The sequence below is a fragment of the Pelophylax lessonae genome (genome assembly GCF_965119305.1).
Source record: "Pelophylax lessonae genome assembly, chromosome: 5".
NCBI classification, from domain to species: domain Eukaryota; kingdom Metazoa; phylum Chordata; class Amphibia; order Anura; family Ranidae; genus Pelophylax; species Pelophylax lessonae.
The window spans coordinates 486,229,480-486,252,007 of NC_138772.1; the positions used below are offsets into that span (position 1 = coordinate 486,229,480).

A 22,528-nucleotide genomic window follows, 5' to 3' on the forward strand; every position below is an offset into this window, starting at 1 on the left:
ATTTACACTGTTATACAACTCACTACTTTACATTGTAGCAAAGTGTCATTTCTTCAGTGTTGTCACATGAAAAGATATAATAAAATATTTGCAAAAATGTGAGGGGTGTACTCACTTTTGTGAGATACTAATTATATATTACACACACGCACACACACATATACATATACACACAGAAACAAGATTTTTATTTTTTTTTTTTAAACTTTGGCCTCATTCAGAAGGGCAGCAAGAGCGGTGGCAAAAAAAGGAGGCAGAGCTGTGGTTTATTTCTCCCTCAAGAAGATGTGTCTGCTCATGGTTGTAAACATGGCGCCACAAAAATGAAACCCTCTCATGTTCGGGGAGCAGTACACCCAACAAATACCAGTAAATAGTGCTGCCTTTTCAACGTTACAAAGAAGGCGGTGCGGAGGCGACATATCACCTCCTAGGCGTCTGTCAACTGTCCTCTGCTGCCGCTCCCGTGAACCAGGCCATAGTGCTAAGTTTACCTTTACCTCTCCTGTTACCTTGAAGTGAAATATCAGCTGGGGTAGGCTGACCCTATATTGTTTTCGCAGGTTAACAGACATGTTAACGTAGATATCACAAGATTGATTAACAGAAATAATAACTAAACAATACCATTATAGGAGGCACAAAACAATATATAACCGAATATCAGTTTTAACACTTCTGGAGAAGAAATGAAAGGTGTGTGAAAACACAAAATGACCATTTACACTGGAAACCTTCGGGCCACTTGATGAGTCAACAACTTGGTTTTCCTGATGTTGCCAAGTCACCATGATATGGAACAACTCCATTGCTCTAGATTCTTTGTCCCAAATCCAAAGGAAGTCCATCCCTTCAATAACCTTTAACAAGAAGCTTCCTGGAGTCCTTCTAAATAGTTAACAAAGAAAGGATGATTAAGACAAGTCCAATCTAGGAGAGCAGTGGCCAAAATCCAGCCAGTGCTAAAAAAAGGATGACGGGTGGGAACCACGGCTCTAATGGACGAGTTCAGGTTGATTCTCCACGAATGGCAGTACTCCGCTGACATAGTACGCTATGCCAAGAGAAAGCAGAGCAATGACAATGAGGAGGAGGAGCACCCTCCAGAATCCCAGATCCTCCACAAATTCCTGCCAAGTGGTGCGAAAGCTGGACAGGACTCCTTCCCCCTGCTGCAAATTTGGATTCAGGAGGGAATGGCTTTCCATAGCACTGAAAAAGAAGCAGACAAGTCAGAAAACACACAGCAAATATCCAATATATGTACACAACATATCACATGCAGGAAAAGTGGAGGTGCAGAGGGAGGGAAATAGAGGAGCTTCATTCTTCGTCATACAACCACCAATCATATTCAAACCTCTGCTGGGAAATGACACTGGGTGAAAAAGTAAATCTCACTGACTGCTATGTCATGTTACAGATAGAGAGATACATGCTGATGTATTAAATCCAGTGTGTTTTGTGACCCCCAAAGACTAAAGCTAGCTATACAATGTACAGTTTTTAGCCAGTTTCCTAGGAAATTTCCTCAGCGGATTGCCCTGTTGGTTGCCTCCCACCTGAAAAATTGAAGGAGCCAGGTGGAAAATTGTTGGCAGAAAAGTAGCCACAATCAATCAGATGCAACAACTGTTTGGGTATTTTGACACCCGGTCATCAAAAAACAATAGTCACAGCACAAGATCTGCACTGTACAGTGTGAATGAAGGAATCTTGTTGGCTTTTATTGTTCAGCCTGCTCAGAGTAGCCCCAATTCTCCACTTCTTTTGTCTCCCACCAAGTGCATCGAGCACGCTGTGTGTGTTCATAAGCAACACAGTACAGGGCTTGGCCCCGCCCCTGCTTCCCGCCTCACTGGCTGTGATTGACAGCAGCGGATGCTAATGGCAATGCTGTCTCTGAGCCAATGAGGGAGAGAGGCAGAAGAGCAGCTGCTCTCATGCACATCACTGTAATGAGGGAAGGCTCAGATAAGTATTAGGGGGGCTGCATACATAGAATGCATGATGGTAAAAACCTTTAGTGCCAGGTCACACTTATGCGATGCGGGAAGGCTGCGAATTCGCAGCCTGTTCCCGCATCGCAAAAGCACCCTTGGTAGTTCACACTGCCATATGCGATACGCTGGGGGTGTCAATGAAATGTTAACGACACCCCCAGTTTGATCGCATATCGCAGTGCGATCTTTACAGTTCGCACAGTATCGGATCGCACAAGTGTGAACCACTGTGCGATCCAATCCTGATGCGGCTGAAAAAAAGGGTCATGTGCGACTTTTGTGCGGGTGCAGTGCGAATTTAGCCATACAAAGTGTATGGCTGAATTCGCACCGCACAGGCGATCGCATGTAATGAAGGAGCAGTGCGCTCCGATATTACATGCGATCGCCGCAGCCACAAGAGTGTGAACCGGCACTTAGTGCCGGTTCACACATATGCAATGCGGGAACCCTGCAAATCCACTGTGGGTTCCCGCATCGCACTCGACTCGCAGGCAGTTCATACTGCCATATGCGAATCGCTGGGGGTGTCAATATAAAGTTACCAACACCCTCAGATCAGTTCGCATATCGCAGTGCGAGCTGTCAATTCGGGCATGAATCGGATCCCATAGGTGTGAACACCCATGTGATCTGATTCTGGTGCGGACCAAAAAAAAGGGTCCTGTGCATCTTTGGTCCTAATGCGATGCAAATTCAGCCATACAATCTGTATAGCTGAATTCGCATCACACAGACATTGAATGTGATTTGCAAAGCAGTGCGCTCCGAATCACATGCAATGTCTGACATCGCATGTGTGTGAAACGGCACTTTATGTACACTCAACCCCCACATCATCAGTTCTGGTTTGTCAGGTGCAGGAGCCCCTCTATTTATTTCTACGGAGAAATGGATTATATATAATTTAGCAATATAGATTTGGAATTTCAGACACCATATACATAGAACATCTTCAATTTGTCACAGATGCGACTGGAGGTTTTTTCCGTACCTCTTGATAATCGAAAAACGTACAGGTATCAATCAGCATTGATGTGGTGGTTTATGAAAAGCCCAGGGCTAGCCATACAAGGTTAGATTTCATTTGTTCAGTCACTCGAAAGAAATCCACATTCAGCATGGATAAAAAAAAAAAAAAAACTGCTCTACCAGCTTTCGTATTTAAATGGCCATGACACCCACAGCTACCAGAATACCCTGATAAGAGGAAGTCACTGTTTGGCTGAGAATTTTCAACTTGACTTCATCAACGCCAGCAGTGGCTACACCTTTCGATAAAGGCAGGTTTGCCGAAACGCGTCAAGGTCACGCAACGGACAGCCTATCCATGTACTTTTGATGCATAATTCTTGAGGATGTCTGTAAGTGTATTTGCTTTATTTTAACAATAAATCTGTAGCGGTATCACACTATGTTCTGCTCCTTTTCAGTTTATTTTCATCATTTCTGATTTGAGAGCCACCTTTGTGCATATACTGGCTATTAAATTACACTGAGGAACCTGATGACATTGTACGGACTCGTCTAACCATCATACACCATCCAAGCTGTGAAGACCCAGGTACTATATGGTACTCTGAGTCCTCTATTTCTGGTGAGCGCTTATAACCTCTCCTGTTGGTGTTGGGATTCCATGTGCACCTTAACCACCTCCCACCCGGCCACTGTACATATACGGCCGGGTGGGAGTCTCGTCCTTCTGATCCGACGTTCCGGAACGTCCTTCAGAAGGAGCGAGATTGCGCCGCCGCGGGCACGCGCAGTGGCGCGATCTCGATGTGCCTGTGTCCCTCGGAAACACAGAGCAACAAGTTGCGACAGGATGACCCTGTGATTGGCCCTCCTGATCACATGACGGCTGTGTCCAATCACAGCTGTCATGTATTGTAAATACAGCCGTTATAACGGCTTTGATCTCTTCTTCTCCTCACACAGATCCTGACAGTGAGGAGAAGATGATCTGTGCTGCAGCCAGGGGGATCAGTGAGTTTTTCTAATTACTCACTGATCACAGGGGGGGGGGGTCTGTGCTGGTAATCAGAACATTGATTACCAGTGCAGCCCTGGGGGGGGTGCCACTAGAGCCACCAGGTATCCCCTCCCATGACCATGACCACCAGGGATGCCCACCATGGCCACCAGGGATGGCAATCAGGGCTCAGAGAGCCAGCAAGTAGTGCCCTCCATATCAGTGGTGCCCAGCAATGCCATCTATCAGTGCCGCCCACCAGTGCCCATTATTGCCAACCAGTGCGGCCTATCAGTTCCCATCAGAGCTGCCCATCAGTGCCCACCAATGCTGCATATCAGTGCTACCTATCAGTGCCGCATATCTGTGCCCATCAGTGCTGCATATCAGTGCCACCCCATCAGTGTCTCCTCATCAGTGCCTGTTAGTGCGGCGTCATTAGTGCAGGAAAAAACGTATCTATTTACAAAATTTTATAACCTAAACAAAAAAAACTTTTTTTTTTTTAAACTTTTCGGTCTTTTTTTATTTGTGCACCAAAAAAGAAAACCTGGCGGTGATCAAATACCACCAAAAGAAAGCTATTTGTGGGGAAAAAAATTACACAAATTTGGTTTAGGTACAGTGTAGCATGACCGCGCAATTGTCATTCAAAATGCAACAGCGCTAAAAGATGAAAATTGGTCTGGGAAGGAAGGGGGTTTAAGTGCCCGGTATAGAGGTAGTTAATCACCTATTATTACGTTGGACACTTTTCCCTTCACTTTTTTTGACACTTGGGACTTATGCTAGATTTATATCACCGTGGACTATTTAGTTTGATACATATTATTACATGCGTTTGTTTATATGTAATAGTTTACTAGCGCTGCACGTTTTTTATTTTCGTTTGACTTTTTATAGTAAAGCCTTGAAATCGGCTCAATTAATGATGTACAAAGATTTATTGGTTTGAAGAAAAAAAAAAAACTGATGAAAAAAGTGTAAGTGTCAATCACCTTTTGTGAAATGTACATTACAAGCAGTTTCAAATACACACTATATTGGTAAAATTATTGGGACACGTGCCTTTACACACACACACACACGCACACACACGCACACACGCATGCCTTTTAGTGGCATCCCAGTCTTAGACTGTAGGGTTCAATATTGAGTTGGCCCACCCTTTACAGCTATAACAGCTTCAACTCTTATGGGAAGGCTGTCAACAAGGTTTAGGAGTGTCTATGGGAATGTTAGACCATTCTTCCAGAAGCGCATTTGTGAGGTCAGACACTGATGTTGGGCGAGAAGGCCTGACCCATAGTCTCTGTTCAAATTCATCCTAAAGGTGTTCTATAGGGGGTTCCTGCCCCCTTCACCAAATGATTTGGACCAGTGCACAAAGCAAGGTCCATCAAAGACATGGATGAGCGAGTTTGGGGTGGAGGAACTTTACTGGCCAGCACAGAGTCCTGACCTCAACCCGACCAGGCCTTTTTGTCCAACATCAGTGCCTGACCTCACAAGTGCGCTTCTGGAAGAATGGGCAAACATTCCCATAGACACACTCCTAAACCTTGTGGACAGCCTTCCCAGAAGAGTTGAAGCTGTTATAGCTTCAAAGGGTGGGACAACTCAATATTGAACCCTAAGGACTAAGACTGGGATGCCATTAAAGTTCATGTGTGTGTAAAAGCAGGTGTCCCAATACTTTTGTAAATATAGTGTGTATAAAAAAGCACATAGAAAAAAATATATAAAAAAAAAAAAAAAATTGGCAAGACACATTCTAAAGATATATATGAGCATCATGGCCAATAACTGAAACACATGTAGTTACATAGTTATTCTAGTTGAAAAAAGACACAAAGGTCTATCCAGTTCAACCAACACAGAAAAAAAAACACCCACACCCACAAATAGAAAACCTCCATATACAATAATCCTACATTCACAGTTGATCCAGACGAAGGCAAAAAAAACCCCCAATAAAGCATGGTCCAATTTGGTCCATTTGTTTCAACAGGGGAAATAATTCCTTCCCGATCCCCCAACAGACAATCGGATATTCCCTGGATAAACTTTACCTATAAAATATTAGTAACCAGTTATATTATGTGCATTTAGGAAAAAATCCAGGCCTTATTTAAAATCATCTACTGAGCTGGACAGAACAACTCTTGAGGGTGTCTAGTCCACATTTATAGACAGTATATGGTATATATCACTGGTGTGCATCCCCGGATTCCCTGGCTTGTGTGTACGCCATTCCCTACAAGGACATGACTTACTAGAGACATCTACTGGTTATATTGGGAAATGACCATGAAACCACTAAATAAAGGAGAGCATCAAGAATACTAAACTTGAGCCTATAATAAAAGCTACCATTGAGATCAAACAACTGAAAAAGTGTTTAAGGGTCCTTTCACACGGCCGCTCCGTGTGTCCGCAAATCATCCTATTTTTTTGCGGATGATTTGCGGACATAATGTAAGTGAATGGCATTGCGGATGTCAGCGGAATACCATCCACTGACATCCGATTTTCCTCCTTTCAGTTCTGTTCCGTTTTTTGGAATGGAACAGAACCCTATTTTTTCATCCGTGTAAAAAACGGAAAGGAAGGAAAATCGGATGTCAGCGGTGTCATCCGCTGACATCCGCAATGCCATATACTTACATTATGTCCGCATATCATCTGCAAACGGATGGGATGATATGCGGGCACACGGAGCGGATGACACAAATGTCATCCACTCCGTGAAAAAAAAAAAAAAAGTCCCGCAGCGGACTAAAGCAGCGGAGCGGCCGTGTGAAAGAAGCCCAAATCAGATACGAAGCCAATGTTTATAAACTGAACAGAATACTTGTGACATACAGTATATACTGATTTTCTGGCCATTTTTGTTTAAAAAATAATGCATGGTGTTTCTATGATCTCCCTGTGCTTGTATGGATTTCCTTTGGGTACTCCAGTTTCCTCCCACACTCCATAAGAAATGCTGGCTGGAAAATGGTCTTCTGCCTACATTGGCCCCAGTGTATGTATGCATATAAAATAGGAACCTTGGATTGTAAGCTCCTTGCTGGCAGAGATTGATATGAATGTACAATATGTAAAGAGCTGTGTAATTTGTCAGCGCTATAAAATTGCCTATTCTAAAGAACTAAAATTGCACCATGATCCATATCTGGGGCACTTGCCCATGTAGCGTCCATTTTTGGGACAAAATACTGCAATTGTTTGCTGATCTTGTGGGTGATGCATACCCTAACCAGCCCCAGATTTCTGTCCCTTCTCTGATGCCAGGCTCCTACAACCAGATAGTAAATGTCTAATCAGAATGCTTTCAAACCGCAGCTCGATCTGTTATTGCTGAAATAAATCACATTGAATATATGGAAAATCTGATATCTTGGGATGAAGCAAAACCTGATTCTTAGTCTTCTATGGAATGTCTGGAATCATTTCCAGTACTCCTCTACATTCAACGCTTCTGGAAGAATGGTCAAATCACTACCATGGTTTAGTCTCCTGAGTAATTCTGGGATCCTCAACAGTTTGTTGCCCTTCTGTTTTTATGTAGGTACTTAAGACCCTCTCATTCCTCTTCCCTCACCTCTCATTCCCCATTTTAATTACAGTAAAACCTTGGTTTGAGAGTAACTTGGTTTGAGAGCGCTTTGCAAGACAAGCATATTTTTTAAATAAATTTTGACCTGATATACAAGCGATGTCTTGATATGCAAGTAGCGTCATGTATAAAAAAGAAGAGAGGAGCATCTAAAGTGTAGCAATATGGTTACATTTAATGAAGGTTCAATATTTAGCAACTCACACGGTTGATGATTAAAACAGGTACATCTAAGAATGCCGGCATCCAGGGTAAAGCTGTCCACATAGACCGTCCTCCGCACCGCCATCTTCATCATCCCTTCCCCGCTGCACTCCACGAGTGATTCAAAGCCTCACTTTCAGATCACTCTACTGCAGGCTATTCTTCCCGGTCACGATTGCAGACTGACAGTGGTGAGAGTCGGTGGTTCAGAAGACGGTCTATGTGGACAGCTTTACCCCGGATGCCTGCATACTTAGATGTGCCTGTTTTAATCATCAACCATGTGAGTTGCTAAATGTTGAACCTTCATTAACCACTTCCCGCCCGCCCTATTACAGATTGACGGCGGGAATGTGGTTGAGTTATCCTGACCGGACGTCATATGACGGCGGCAGGATAACTCCGCTCTGGGCGCCCCCCGGGGGCGCGCAGAGCGGCGATCGGTGATGCGAGGTGTCAGTCTGACACCCTGCATCTCCGATCTCGGTAAAGAGCCTCTGACGGAGGCTCTTTACCATGTGATCAGCCGTGTCCAATCACGGCTGGTCACATAGTAAATAGGAACAGCCGTTGATCGGCTTTCCTTAGTTCGTGCCTGACAGGCACGAGTAAAGGAGCGCCGATCGGCGGCTCCCCTGACAGGGGGGGGGGTCGGCACTGGTAATCAGATCATTGATTACCAGTGCAGACCCTCGGGGGGGGGATGCCACTAGATCCACCAGGGATGCCCACTATGACCCCAGGGATGCCCACTATGACCCCAGGGATGCCCACTATGGCCACCAGGGATGGCAATCAGGGCTCAGGGAGCCCCCCATTGCCCTCCCCATCAGTGATGCCCACCAGTGTCCTCCCTATCAGTGCTGCCCACAAGTGCCCATCACTGCCATCCTTTAGTGTCGCCCACCAGTGCCCATTATTGCCCACCAGTGCCGCCTATCAGTGCCCATTAGTGCCCATCAGTGCCGCCTGTCAGTGCCGATCAGTGCCGCCCATCAGTGCCCATCAGTGCCCACCAGTGCCGCCTATCAGTGCCCATTAGTGCCCGTCAGTGCCACCTATCAATGCCCGTCAGTGCCACCTATCAGTGTCCATCAATGCCGCCTATCAGTGCCCAGCAGTGCCGCCTATCAGTGCCCACCAATGCTGCATATCTGTGCTACCTATCAGTGCCACATATCAGTGCCTATCAGTGCCGCATATCAGTGCCGCCTATCAGTGCCACCTATCAGTGCCACCCCATCAGTGCCACCCCATCAGTGCCACCCCATCAGTGCCACCCCATCAGTGCCTCCTCATCAGTGCCTGTCAGTGCAGTCTCATCAGTGCTCATCAGTGCAGGAAAAAAATTATTTATTTACAAAATTGTATAACATAAACAAAATTTTTTTTTTTTTTTTTTAAACTTTTCGGTCTTTTTTTATTTGTTTAGCAAAAAGTAAAAATCGCAGAGGTGATCAAATACCACCAAAAGAAAGCTCTATTTGTGGGGGGAAAATGACATAAATTTGGTGAAGGTACAGTGTTGCATGACCGCGCAATTGTCATTCAAAATGCAACAGCGCTAAAAGGGGAAAATTGGCCTGGGCGGGAAGGGAGGGAAGTGCCCTGTATTAAAGTGGTTAAATGTAACCATATTGCTACACTTAGAGGCTCCTCTCATCTCTCTTATATTCTGTAGCTCTGCTAGATTTTTCTTCTAATCCCCTTGGGAAGGCTGCATATTGTGGATGGACGTTTTATGGTTACACAACCTATCACATTGCTATAATCTTTGTATATAGACTATAAACTGAAGGACTTGTGGAACGAATCATCTGACTTTCCATTATTTCTTATGGGGAAATTCGCTTCGATATAAGAGTGCTTTGGATTACAAGCATGTTTCCAGAACGAATTATGCTCGCAATCCAAGGTTTTACTGTATTTTATGTTTATTTTGTGTTTGTTTTTGTATTTTACCTATCCTCTATTTTTCGGTTGTCTATCTTTTGCTATTTCTGGGCTTATTCTTTTTATTACGCTTTCTGTTCAGGGTTTCAGAGGTGCTCTGATTCACAGATAATTATTTGTCAATGTCCTACCTGCAATATATTGCTACAGTGGGGGGGGGGGGTCTGTTTTTTTTCCCCTACTGATCGAAATATGGAACAATGGTTGTTTCCTATTTCATGCAAATACGGTTTTGTTGTTCCTGATGGTTATCATTATATACTTTACCTATATGTGCAGGTTTGGATATGTTAAATGTTCCTTTGATACGTTTGCATTTCCTTGACTTGCTTGTGTGTCTTGATGAACTCAATAAAATGAGATAAAACAAATAACTAAAAAAAGTTTTTTAAACTTTTTTTTTTTTTTTTATAACATGACTGCCATCTCTTTGTCTTGTACTGTAAAGGCAAGTGCTGGGAAAGCTGATGTATAACTGCACCCCAGATGATGTCTATTTAGACGAAACGCTTCAGGTCTACTGCATATGCTGGAGGATATTTATCTGTACAAGCACTTTTTACACTGGATTTCTGTAAGGCCCCTTTCACGCGGTCCGTATTCCATTGCGGACCGTGCTCTGCTCAGCGGGGATCGATCTGCCGATCACCGCTGAGCCGGCAGATGACAGCTCCGTCTCCGCACTGTGTTGCGGAGAGGGAGGTGTCAGAGCCCCGCTGCTCTCTATGGGGAATCGGATGAGAGCGGACCGCCTGTCCATTCTCATCCGATCCGATCCCTAGGATGGATGGAAAATAGGGTTTCCATCCGTCCGGATTTCACGGACAGGATCGGATGCGGATGGCAGCGGGTGTCAGCAGACATGTCACCGCTGACATCCGCTGCTCCATAGGGCTGAATGGGGCATCCGATCCGCCTAAAAAAAAAAAATGACAGGCGGATCTGATCGGAACGCCCATGTGAAAGAGCCCTAAGAGGGTTTTTCCTTTGATATTAAATTGCTCTTAAAAAAGTACACAGTTTTTTGTTTCCTTGAGCTTTTTGTGGATAGTTTTTTTCTTCTGTGGGCATTTTCCTATCATGATTTGTTAAAGATGAGTCTATACCTTTCTATGGAAGATCTGTGACATCTGCCATAAGGCTCATCTACCTTTGTGTCAGCCTGACTGATCCAAAAAGTATACGTTTTGTTGGGTCCCTATTATCTGGTAAGCCTCCGATTTATTTATAATATTGGTGGTGGTCACATATCTAGGATCATCGAACGAGGATTCATCTGTACTCTTTGGTGGATGTTATATGAACTTTTCCATGGACTAATCATTTCTTAAACATATGCACTTTATACATGCATATAAATTGTAAATATTTTATTATATCTTTTTGTGACAACACTGAAGAAATGACACTTTGCTACAATGTAAAGTAGTGAGTGTACAGCTTGTATAACAGTGTAAATTTGCTGTCCTCTCAAAATAACTCCACACACAGCCATTAATGTCTAAACCACTGGCAACAAAAGTGAGTACACCTTGGGCCCAATCAGCCATTTTTCCTCCCCAATGTCATGTGACTCATAAGTGTTACAAGGTCTCAGGTGTGAATGGGGAGCAGGTGTGTTAAATTTGGTGTGATCTCCCTCACTCTCTCATACTGATCACTGGAAGTTCAACATGCACCTCATGGCAAAGAACTTTGAGGATCTGAAAAAAAAATAAATAAATAAATAAATAATTGTTGCTCTACGTAAAAGATGGCCTAGGCTATAAGAAGATTGCCAAGACCCTGAACCTAAGCTGCAGCATGGTGGCCAAGACCATACAGCGGTTTAAAAGGACAAGTTCCACTCAGAACAGGCCTTGCTTTGGTCGACAAAAGAAGTTGAGTGCACATGCTCAGCGTCATATCCAGAGGTTGTCTTTGGGAAATAGATGCATGAGTGCTGCCAGCATTGCTGCAGAGGTTAAAGGAGTGGGCGGGGGGGGGGGGGGGGGGGTCAACCTGTCAGTGCTCAGACCAGACACTGCATCATATTGGTCTGCATGGCTGTCGTCCCAGAAGGAAGCCTCTTCTAAAGACGATGCACAAGAAAGCCCGCAATCAGTTTGCTGAAGAAAAGCAGACTAAGGACATGGATTACTGGATCCATGTCCTGTGGTCTGATGAGAACAAGATAAACTGATTTGGTTTAGATGGTGTCAAGCGTGTGTGGTGGCAACCAGGTGAGGAGTATAAAGACAAGTGTGTCTTGCCTACAGTCAAGCATGGTGGTGGGAGTGTCATGGTCTGGGGCTACATGAGTGCTGTCGGCACACATACACACACACAAATATACACACACACTAGGGATCTACCGATATCGGTTTTTCGTTGCCGATACCGATAGTTTGGCCATCGCATATCAGTATCGGCCGATATTTTGTACATTTAAAGTTTTGAAAAATAAAGACAATTTTTGACACAAATCTGGTACTGAACATGTTATTTTTTGTTTAATCCTTAATGACCGACTTGCTGGCACCCTGTGGTGGTGGGTGGCTGGCTGGCACCCTGTGGTGGTGGGTGGCTGGCTGGTAAAGTGCCTGTGGGCGGCTGGCAGGTAAAGTGCCTGTGGGCGGCTGGCAGGTAAAGTGCCTGTGGGCGGCTGGCAGGTAAAGTGCCTGTGGGCGGCTGGCAGGTAAAGTGCCTGTGGGCGGCTGGCAGGTAAAGTGCCTGTGGGCGGCTGGCAGGTAAAGTGCCTGTGGGCAGCTGGCAGGTAAAGTGCCTGTGGGCGGCTGGCAGGTAAAGTGCCTGTGGGCGGCTGGCAGGTAAAGTGCCTGTGGGTGGCTGGCTGGCACAGGTGATGTGGGTGGGTGGCTGGCAGGTACAGTGCCTGCTGCTGGGTGGTACAGGGCCTGTGTGTGGATGGCTGGCTGGCTTGCTGGTACAGGGCCTGTGTGGTTGGCTGGTAAAGGGCCTGTGTGGCTGGCTTGTACAGGGCCTGTGTGGCTGGCTGGTACAGGGCCTGTGGGTGTGGGTGGCTGGTACAGTGCCTGTGGGTGGCTGGCTGGCACCGTGCTGCTGTGGGTGGGTGTATGGCTGTGATACACTCCTGCGAGACTAGTCCAGACTCCAGATGAGGCTGTCCAAGGTAAGGGAGGCGGCCTAAGAAGACAGAATGACATCACGAAAATAATCGGCAATAGCTGTAACTTCCGGGGCCGATTTCGATATATATCGGGGAAAGTTCATATCGGCCTTGCTGATAATCGGTCGATCCCTAATACATACACACACATATATGGATATGTGGGATGCACCGAAATGAAAATTCTGGGCCGAAACCGAAAATGCAGGATGCCTTTGGCCTGAAAACCGAAAATGACTTTTTTCCCCCAAATAATTTTAAAATAGAACAGGGGCATACACCAGAAACAGGCAGCGACATACACCTGTAGCTGCCACCCTGTCGCAGTATATGTACTGTGACGGGTTGGCAAGTGGTTAAATACCAATGGTATTTGTATTATGCAGCATGAGAGGGTTAATGTATTGCCACTGGTCACTGATGCATTAGTGACCGACCAGTGGCAGTTAATTAACCCCTTTGTGCTGCATTAGTGCAAACAGTGTCAGTGTTAATTAACACTGTTGCACGAATGCAGCACACAAAGGGGTTAATTAACTGCCACTGGTAGGTCACTAATGCATCAGTGACCAGTGGCAGTACATGAACCCCCTCATGCTGCATAATACAAATACCATTGGTAACCTCGCCTCAGCTCCCCCACCACCCACCACCGATGGCAATCTCCTTACTTGTGGGCACCTCCATGTCACAGGCAGGCAAACTCTCCGCTCCTCCTGAATCATTCCTTTCAAAAATCCCGCCTCATGGTGATGTCACTACTACGACTATGTGTATGAATGAACTAACACACCGGGCAGGCGGGCGAGCGGCCGCTAATAGCTGTGACTAAATGAGCCCTTCACTTCCCTGTCAGCGGATATATTCGGCATCTTTAACCCATTTTCGGCCAAAATGGAATAATCTATCTATCTATATATATCTATATCTATATATATATTACACATACGCAAGGAATCTGTCACAATGTAAAAAACCGAGGTGGGAACAGATGGAAGTAACCATTGTCCACACTCCATATGCAAGCTGTGGGGCAATAAGCCTGAACTTATTCATGGATAATAAAGTAATAACATTCACCTTATTAGCACTGAATGGTTCCTTATGCTGTTATGGTTTGCACTGTTGGTAGGCTAAAGTCTCATCATTTGATTGCAATGGGGCTCACTGAGAGTGCTTGTATGTGAACAGTCTAACGGTTATACCAAATTTCACCAGTGGATGGTGCTGCAACTAGATTATGTGGACAGGGGAATATCAGCTCTTGCTAGACACACTAGTCATTCCACTCAAATGCTGATCAGAAACTGCCATCCTATAGCATACTACATTGGGAACAGTATGAGCTAAACCCCATCCCTGGGTTATATCAATAATACATGTCAGTCAATGTAAGACATATGACTCAATGCTCCTTTGAAGGGAAGGACCTCAATATTCTACAAAAATGTGCTACAGAAAGAAATGCTACAATTTTTTTTAAGTACATCAGAATCCATAAACAATTTTTTTTTCAGTATTGTAGCTTACCTATCCTTAAATGTGGTGGCTGCAATTGTTTTCTTTTGCAAACTTTTTTCCTTTTTTTTAACTTGGTAATTCTGCTATTAACACACTTCCTGCCGTAGGGTGACAACCATATGGAGCATCATTGTCACCCAAGGACAGTGAATGTGATAGAACTATATCACACCTCCCTCTCTTCTGCATAATATGGGAGGTGTGTTGTAGTCCACGAAGAAAGCAGGGAAGGATGCTAACTGATAACAGTCCAGATGCAGAGTACAGAAAGTTATCAGCTCACATGATTTCTGCAAGAAAGAAAACCTGTTTTTTCAAACAGATATAATAAAAAGTTTGCAGTGCCATACCTAACAAGGAGCAAACCAGAAAAACGGATTGTTAGAGTTTACACACACTTTAAATGCATACCCTCTTGGATTGATAATAAACTGGAATATATGATTAACTTTAACTCATCCATAATGTTTTAGAAGAGTGTTACACATTAGCCCAAGAAAGGTAAAAATCAAAGGTCACCTTCACTATGAACTCACAAATACAGAGGTCAGCTTCCATTAAAAAAAAAAAACTGAATTTTTGTAAAATCTTACCTGTAAAATTCCTTTCTCTGAGTCCTCCGACAGTCGCCGCCTCTTCATATTCGTCACATATGGGGTATTAGACTTTGCTCCGAAGGAGTAGCTAGGCAACAGAATATGTTAACAATAAAGCTTTAACATATCCCACCCTCAAGGGGTGGTCCCCTCAGTCAATACCCTCCTACTTCCTGCAACCATATCTCAGTTTTAGTGGAATAGCAGTAGAGTATACATTCAAACCCCAAAAGAGGGGCGGGGGCGGCGACTGTCGGAGGACTCAGAGAAAGGAATTTTACAGGTTTACAGGTAAGATTTTACAAAAATTCCGTTTTCTCTTACGTCCTCCGACAGTCGCCGCCTCTTCATATTCGTCACATATGGGGACGTCCCAAAGCAGTGCAAACATGAGGGGTGGGAAACGCATCCGCGCCGAAAGGCAACGCAGTCTCCACATCAAAGAAAGGAACCTTACCAAAGGAAGGAAACCAGCTGGGCAACAGCAAAAATAAGTGCTCAACAGGAGCAACAACCCAGGAAAAGACAAAAAACCAGGGGATACAAAACTTATCCCAACAGCCAGGAGTCCCCAACAAGGGGCCCTAGGGAACAGCCGCACTAAGAACCTTGCGGCCAAAGGAAGCATCCGCCGATGCCTGAACATCTACTTTGTAGAATTTTGTGAAAGTGTGTACGGTCGACCAAGTCGCCGCCTTACACACCTGGGCTACAGAAGCCCCATGACGACAGGCCCAAGACGTACTCAGAGATCTAGTAGAGTGCGCCTTCACAGGCACAGGGGGAACCTTCCCCTGCAAGGCATAGGCCTGTTCAATGGTCTGCCTGATCCATTTGGCAATGGTAGAGGCGGAAGCCGCCATGCCCTTCCGAGGACCCTCTGGAAGAACAAACAAGGAGTCCGTCTTTCGAAAAGACTCAGTCGATTTAAGGTAAACCCTAATCGCCCGAACAACATCCAGAGAATGCAATCTCACCTCCTTTGGATGTGTAGGCTTCGTGCACAACGAAGGCAGAACAATATCCTCGTTAAGATGGAATTCCGAAACTCGTTTCGGCAGAAAAGAAGGATTAGGTCGCAAGACCACCTTATCCAAATGAACAACCAGGTACGGAGACTTGCAGGACAAAGCCGCCAGTTCCGACACTCTGCGAGCCGAAGTGATCGCCACCAAAAAGGCGACCTTTTTGGACAACATAGACAACGAGATCTCCCTGATCTGTTCAAAAGGAGCACGTTGTAACACAGATAGGACCAGATTCAAGTCCCAAGGGGGCAAAGGATCCCTCCTAGGAGGAACCAGATGCCGCACACCCTGAATAAAAGTGCCAACCAAGGAGTTGGAAGCCACGGGACGTTGAAACAGAACGGCCAGCGCAGACACCTGACCCTTTATCGTAGCCAGCGCCAAACGCTGATCGACACCCGTCTGAAGGAAAGACAGCACACGGGAAACCGAGTACGTGCGGGGTGAAAACCCCCTGGACTCACACCAGGCAAAATAGGCCTTCCAAGTACGGTAATAAACCTTTCCCGAGGAAGACTTCCTCGCGTTGATCAAGGCATGAACAACCTCTGGAGAGAGACCCTTCTCCTTCAGGACCTCGGTCTCAACAGCCAGGCCGTCAAAGCCAGCGACTGTAAAGCAGGATGGTAAATCGGTCCTTGAGACAGTAGATCGTCCCGAAGAGGCAGACGCCAGGGGGCGTCGACCGCCAGATTCACGAGGTCTGCGTACCAGGACCGGCGAGGCCAGTCCGGTGCCACAAGAATCACCGTGCTGCGTTCCGAGTGTAACCTGCGAAGGAACCGGGACAGCAACTGAATCGGTGGAAACGCGTACATCAGCCTGTACTGATGCCACGGGGCCACTAACGCGTCCGACGCGTCTGCCCGAGGGTCGCGCGTCCTTGCCACGAACCTCTTCACCTTGTAGTTGAGGCGGGACGCGAACAGGTCCACATCTGGAAGACCCCACTTCGCGCACAACATCTGGAAGACAGCCGGATGGAGAGACCATTCCCCCTGATCCAGGGTCTGGCGACTCAGATAGTCCGCCTGCCAGTTCTCCACTCCCGGAATGTGAACCGCCGTTATCGCCGGGACATGAGTCTCGGCCCAAGACAGAATGTCGGCCACTTCTCGAGCCGCTCGGGCACTCCTGGTGCCCCCTTGGTGGTTGATGTAGGCCACCGCCGTGGCATTGTCCGTCTGCACCCGAACCGGGCAGCCCTGCAGCCGGTCCGTCCAGCGATGAAGACAGAGCCTTATCGCACGCAATTCCAGAATGTTGATCGGGAGGGAAGACTCCCCCTCCGACCAGGTCCCCTGGGCGGACAGAACGCCCAGAACACCACCCCAGCCCGACAGGCTGGCATTCGTGGTGATTATCGTCCACGAGATCGGACGAAACGACTTGCCCCCGGACACCAACGGGGACTGAAGCCACCACAGAAGGTTTTCCCTGGTGCGATGACTCAACGAGATCTGAAGATCCAGAGATTGAGGTCGCCCGTCCCACTTGGACAAGATCTCCGCCTGGAGACCCCGCGTGTGAAACTGCGCGAAAGGAATCGCCTCGAAAGCCGAGACCATCAATCCCAGACATCTCATACACGTCCGCAGAGACGAGTTCGGAACGTCCCTGAGGGACCTGACTTCCTCCTGAAGAGTCCTGAGTTTGTCTTCCGGCAGGAAGACCTTCGCCTGCACCGAGTCCAGTATCATTCCCAGATAGGGAAGACGAACCGACGGACTCAGTGTCGACTTTGGAACATTTATCGTCCAACCGAACTCCTGCAGAGTTTGCATCGTGACAGACAGGTCCTTCTCCAGACCCTGACTGGTCGCAGACCGAATCAGAATGTCGTCCAGATACCCCAGGACAGAAATGCCCTGGGCCCTCAATAATGCCAGAACCGGTGCAAGCACCTTGGTGAAGACCCGCGGAGCCGAGGCGAGCCCAAAGGGCAACGCCACGAACTGGTAGTGATCCTCCGCAATGGCAAATCGAAGGTATCTCTGATGACCCTCGAATATGGGGATGTGAAGATACGCATCCTTCAAATCGATGGAGGCCATGAATTCCCCCGGAACCAGGGCAGCCACCACCGAGCGCAGGGATTCCATGCGGAACTTGCGAACCCGCACAGAGCGGTTCAGAGCTTTCAAGTCCAGAATTGGACGAACCTTGCCCTCCTTTCTGGGCACGGTGAACAGATTGGAATAAAACCCCCGAAATCTGTCCCGATGAGGCACCGGAACCACCACTCCCTGAGCCCTCAGGTCCCGCACCGCCAGGTGCAGATCCCGCAGGCGCTCTGGAGACAGTTGTAGATTTGAGAGAAAAAATCTGCTCTCCGGCCGAGAGAGAAACTCGATCTTGTAACCAGATCGAACGATTTCCAGAACCCATCTGTCCCGCACACGGGCCAACCAGGGTTGAAGAAAACCGAGCAAGCGTCCCCCCACCCCAAAACTGGGTGAGGGCGCCCCTTCAGGCCGAACTGTTATGGGCCGCAGGTCCGGATTGGCCGGACTTCTGTTTCCCAGACCAGGGTTTCTTCTGAGAGCCCTGGCCCTTGAACGGTTTGCCCTTGTAGTGCGGCCGAAAGGCACGAAAGGACCCCTGAGGGGGCCGAAAATTCGCATGCTTCTTCCCAGAAGCCCCCTTAGCCTTGGGGAAATGGGGCAAGAGAGTGCTCTTACCCCCGGTGATCCCCTTAATCAACACATCCAAGGACTCCCCAAAAAGGCGAGACCCATCATAAGGCAGATTGGCTAAGGTTTTACGTGAAGATTGGTCCACCGACCAACATTTCAACCAAACCAGGCGGCGAGACAACACCGCCACGCTGTGCACACGTGCAGCCAACGGAATCAAGTCCAGGTCCGCATCACACAGATACATGACACCCTGGTGGATCTGATCCACCATGTCCAGGGTCGCCGCCGAGGCCGAATCGGCCACTAGGACGCGCCTAAGCATCTGCGTCCAACTTGCGATCGCCTGGGCCGCCATGAGAGAAGCAAATAGAGCTTTAAGCATAGAACCCGTAACAGAATAAGTATGACGGGCAAGAGACTCCAGTCTCCTATCCGTGGCATCACGGAAAACAGGGGATCCCTCTGCAGGAATCGCAGTGGCTTTGTTCAAAACCGCAATTGCATGATCCACTGGTGGAGGCACACACACCACCGTTCATCAGTGGCAGAGGAGAAAGGATAACGCAGCTTGAATTTACTTGGTACCGCAAAAGGTTTGCGCAGATCGCGCCATTGATCCTTTACCGCGCGCTGAAAATCAGCATTGCAGGGAAAAACCTGCGGCGTCCTGCGTTTTCTCTGCGTCCCATAAGCCGCCAAGGCAGCGGGGGGACACACTTCGTCCTGCAAACGTAGCGTCTGCTTAATGGAAGCAATCAACTCATCCATGATTGCAAGCTCTTCAGGCGAGCCAGGGGGAGAATTATCAACCCCCTCAACCTCAGCCTCTACCTCAGACCCCACTAGATCAAGAGAGGAGCGGGACCCCGATAGGGAGGTCCCTGCCAGAACAGCCCCATCACCTTCACCCTCAGAATCGGAGGACAGAGTAACTCTGGGCCGTTTAGTAGATTGAGCAGCCACCAGCATTTGCACCTGGGCAGCAAGGCCAGCCACAATAGTGGCTAAATCCCCCCCTGGGGGGGAAACAGCGGTCCCCTGGCTCTCCACCAATACTGTGGGAAACTTGCCCTCCTGAGAATCCATTGCCCCTGTACGCCAGACAACCAAGGGTTAACTGCCCCCTTTCAGCAAGCGCGGTAAGCGCAGCCCACCGCACACACTCAGGCACAATGAGACCCCCACAGGGAATATACAGACTGAATACAGGCAATGGACAACAGGAATAGAAGGATAAAACCTGAGGAGACCCCGCTGCTGCTGCTGCCTCGACCGGTGTTCCAGGAAAAAGGAAGTGATGCTGCCAGGGCGCTCTATGTAAGCCTATGGAGGCTACAAGAAAATGGCCGCCGTGCATGTAAACCATGCGGCCGGAGCGGGCGCCGGTAAAATGGCGTCGTTTGGCGCCGAAACCGCCGCTCCACAGTGCATAAAAACACACACAATTTCATCCCATTATATGGATACATGTTAGATCGCCGCAGCGATCGCTGTATATGCCCCAACATGCCATTAAAAACATGCCCCACAGCACACAGCTTCCCACACTGCCCAGCCTGACACACACAGTGTCATACAGCTCCCCCCCCCCCTTGCAGCCCACAGCATGCAGCCGAGAGATAGGGAGACAAGCAGTGTGATGTAAAGGCAGGTTACACAGTCCCAGACTGAGACCCCCCCCAGACAGACAGGTCCCCACATAGACACACTTACCTCATATGGCGTGGGGAACCCGCACAGGCGAACAAGCCGCTGCACATGAGGCAGGGAGAGTCGCAATTCAAGACGCCCACAATGGCGGTTAAGAAACCGCACAGCGTCCGGTGAGGTAGCCACCTCACCAAACATCCCTGCACCGAACAGGGATGGGTCGTTCACCGTGCCAGGAGCGTTACCTGGCTGAACGCTCGATGGCAGACTGGGAAGCCACTGACCCACGACCTGCGATCAGGGGGATCAGCCCGAGACCCAGTCCGCATGATCCTCTTCGTCCGAAGAACTAACTAATGCTGACAAAAAACAACAGCTAAGTAAAGGTAGAGAAAAAACTCAAATAAAATATTAAAAAGAAGAAAGAGTCTGGGACAAAAAGTCCCAGCACAGAGAGAGCCAGCCACTCCTGACAAGCTAGACATTAAAACTGAGATATGGTTGCAGGAAGTAGGAGGGTATTGACTGAGGGGACCACCCCTTGAGGGTGGGATATGTTAAAGCTTTATTGTTAACATATTCTGTTGCCTAGCTACTCCTTCGGAGCAAAGTCTAATACCCCATATGTGACGAATATGAAGAGGCGGCGACTGTCGGAGGACGTAAGAGAAAACTGCATTTTAAGAACAGTCATTCAGAGATGCAGCCTGTGCAAGTTGTATCTAAGCTTAAAGCATTTGTAGCTGTGGCCATCTTGAGTAAAGGCAGATAAATTGTGTAGCATGGAATCCATTGGTTCTTAGCTCAGGCAGGCAGTCAGGATGGTGTGCTTATCTAAGAAAGAGCCTTCTCCAGTAAAAAGAAAAAACATTTCCCTGAAGACTCCTGGGATGTATGATGTCATTTTGGCTTAGACCAGAAACCAGGAAGTAACTGAAGAAATGTAAAAATAAATAAACAAGAAGAGGGGGGGGGGGGGGAGTTAACACAAGTGACCTCCTAACCACTTTCAAACTTGGGCTGGTAATGGGGGCAACCTAAATCCCCCCCAATCAATCCTCTCTTGGACCTTTCCAATGGCCCCACTTATTTACCATACCGAGCAATACTTTATGACAAATCGAATCTCAACGCTCTACCCTGACTGTCCATGATGCTTGGCGGACATTACACCCAGAATTAAAAAAAAAAAAAAAAAATATACATATATATCTCACACGTTCTTTTTCCTGCCACATCAAAAATACTCCTTTCCTAACTTCTCTACAATGGTCAACAATTGAACCCATGCTAATCTCTGATCCCCCATCTCGTTATGATGACTTTACTCTTCCCAGATTGTGAACACCACACCAAACTTGGGCAGTTTAACCCTTCTTTACCGAGTTATCCCATTAACCTACAGAACTCCCGTGACTGAGGGAAGTATATTTCAAGTTTTTTTTTCATTTTTAATTTTATTTTTTTTGCACAGTACAATATAATAATCCACTAATCTATTACCATGCCTTTTATCTTTAAGGTACTCCACAAACTAGAAAGGTGGTACGTAATCTTTCCATCCCCTTCTCCTATCCTAACCCTAGTCCCCCACCTTTTTTGTCTCAAGGCCCGTACACACGTACCGATTGTTGGCCGTAAAAATTCGGCCAACGTTCGATCGGCAGATTGTTGGCTTGTTAGTATGATGCTTCCGACAACCGACTGCGACTTTTCGGCCGAACAAAATCTGGTGTGCATGCTATAAAATTTTTGTAGGCCAACAAAGAACGGCCGATTGTTCGTCAGTCAGTACAGATTTCGGCCGACAAACATCAGATGAGCAAGACTGGGCAGAGAAGAAAAAACACACGGAAAGTTAACCATCACATGACATCACTTCTGCAGTTGGTTGTTGTTTGCCTACAAAATTCGTGTGCAGTCTAGAGCACATTTCAACCAACACAACAACAATGGACAAAAGACGGCCGATCGCTCGGCCGACAATCGGTGCGTGTGTACGGGGCTTCACTCTTTCCCTTTCCCTCTCCCTCCTTTTTATCCCTTTCCCCTTCCCTAGCTTTTTTTGTTATCATAGTTTTCAAATAAAATGTTTATTTTCTATCCCGCTCTCCCCTTAAAGGGTGTCTGAGAGATTGAGTGCCGGTTCACATTTGTGCGATGCGGGAACACTGCGAATATGCAGCGTGATCCCGCATCGCATCCGCACCTCT

General features: G+C 47.2%; 1 protein-coding gene across 1 annotated transcript in view; it reads right to left on the reverse strand.

Moving 5' to 3' along the window:
* Nucleotides 1-619: 619 nt before the first annotated feature.
* Nucleotides 620-22,528, reverse strand: part of ANKRD46 (ankyrin repeat domain 46) — a 43,953-nt gene continuing 22,044 nt past the window's right edge. Inside the window, exon 5 of the mRNA XM_082259888.1 lies at nucleotides 620-1,212. Within this exon, the coding sequence (XP_082116014.1) occupies nucleotides 996-1,212 (217 nt within the window). The 3' untranslated portion in view covers nucleotides 620-995. The remainder of the gene's footprint in view (nucleotides 1,213-22,528) is intronic.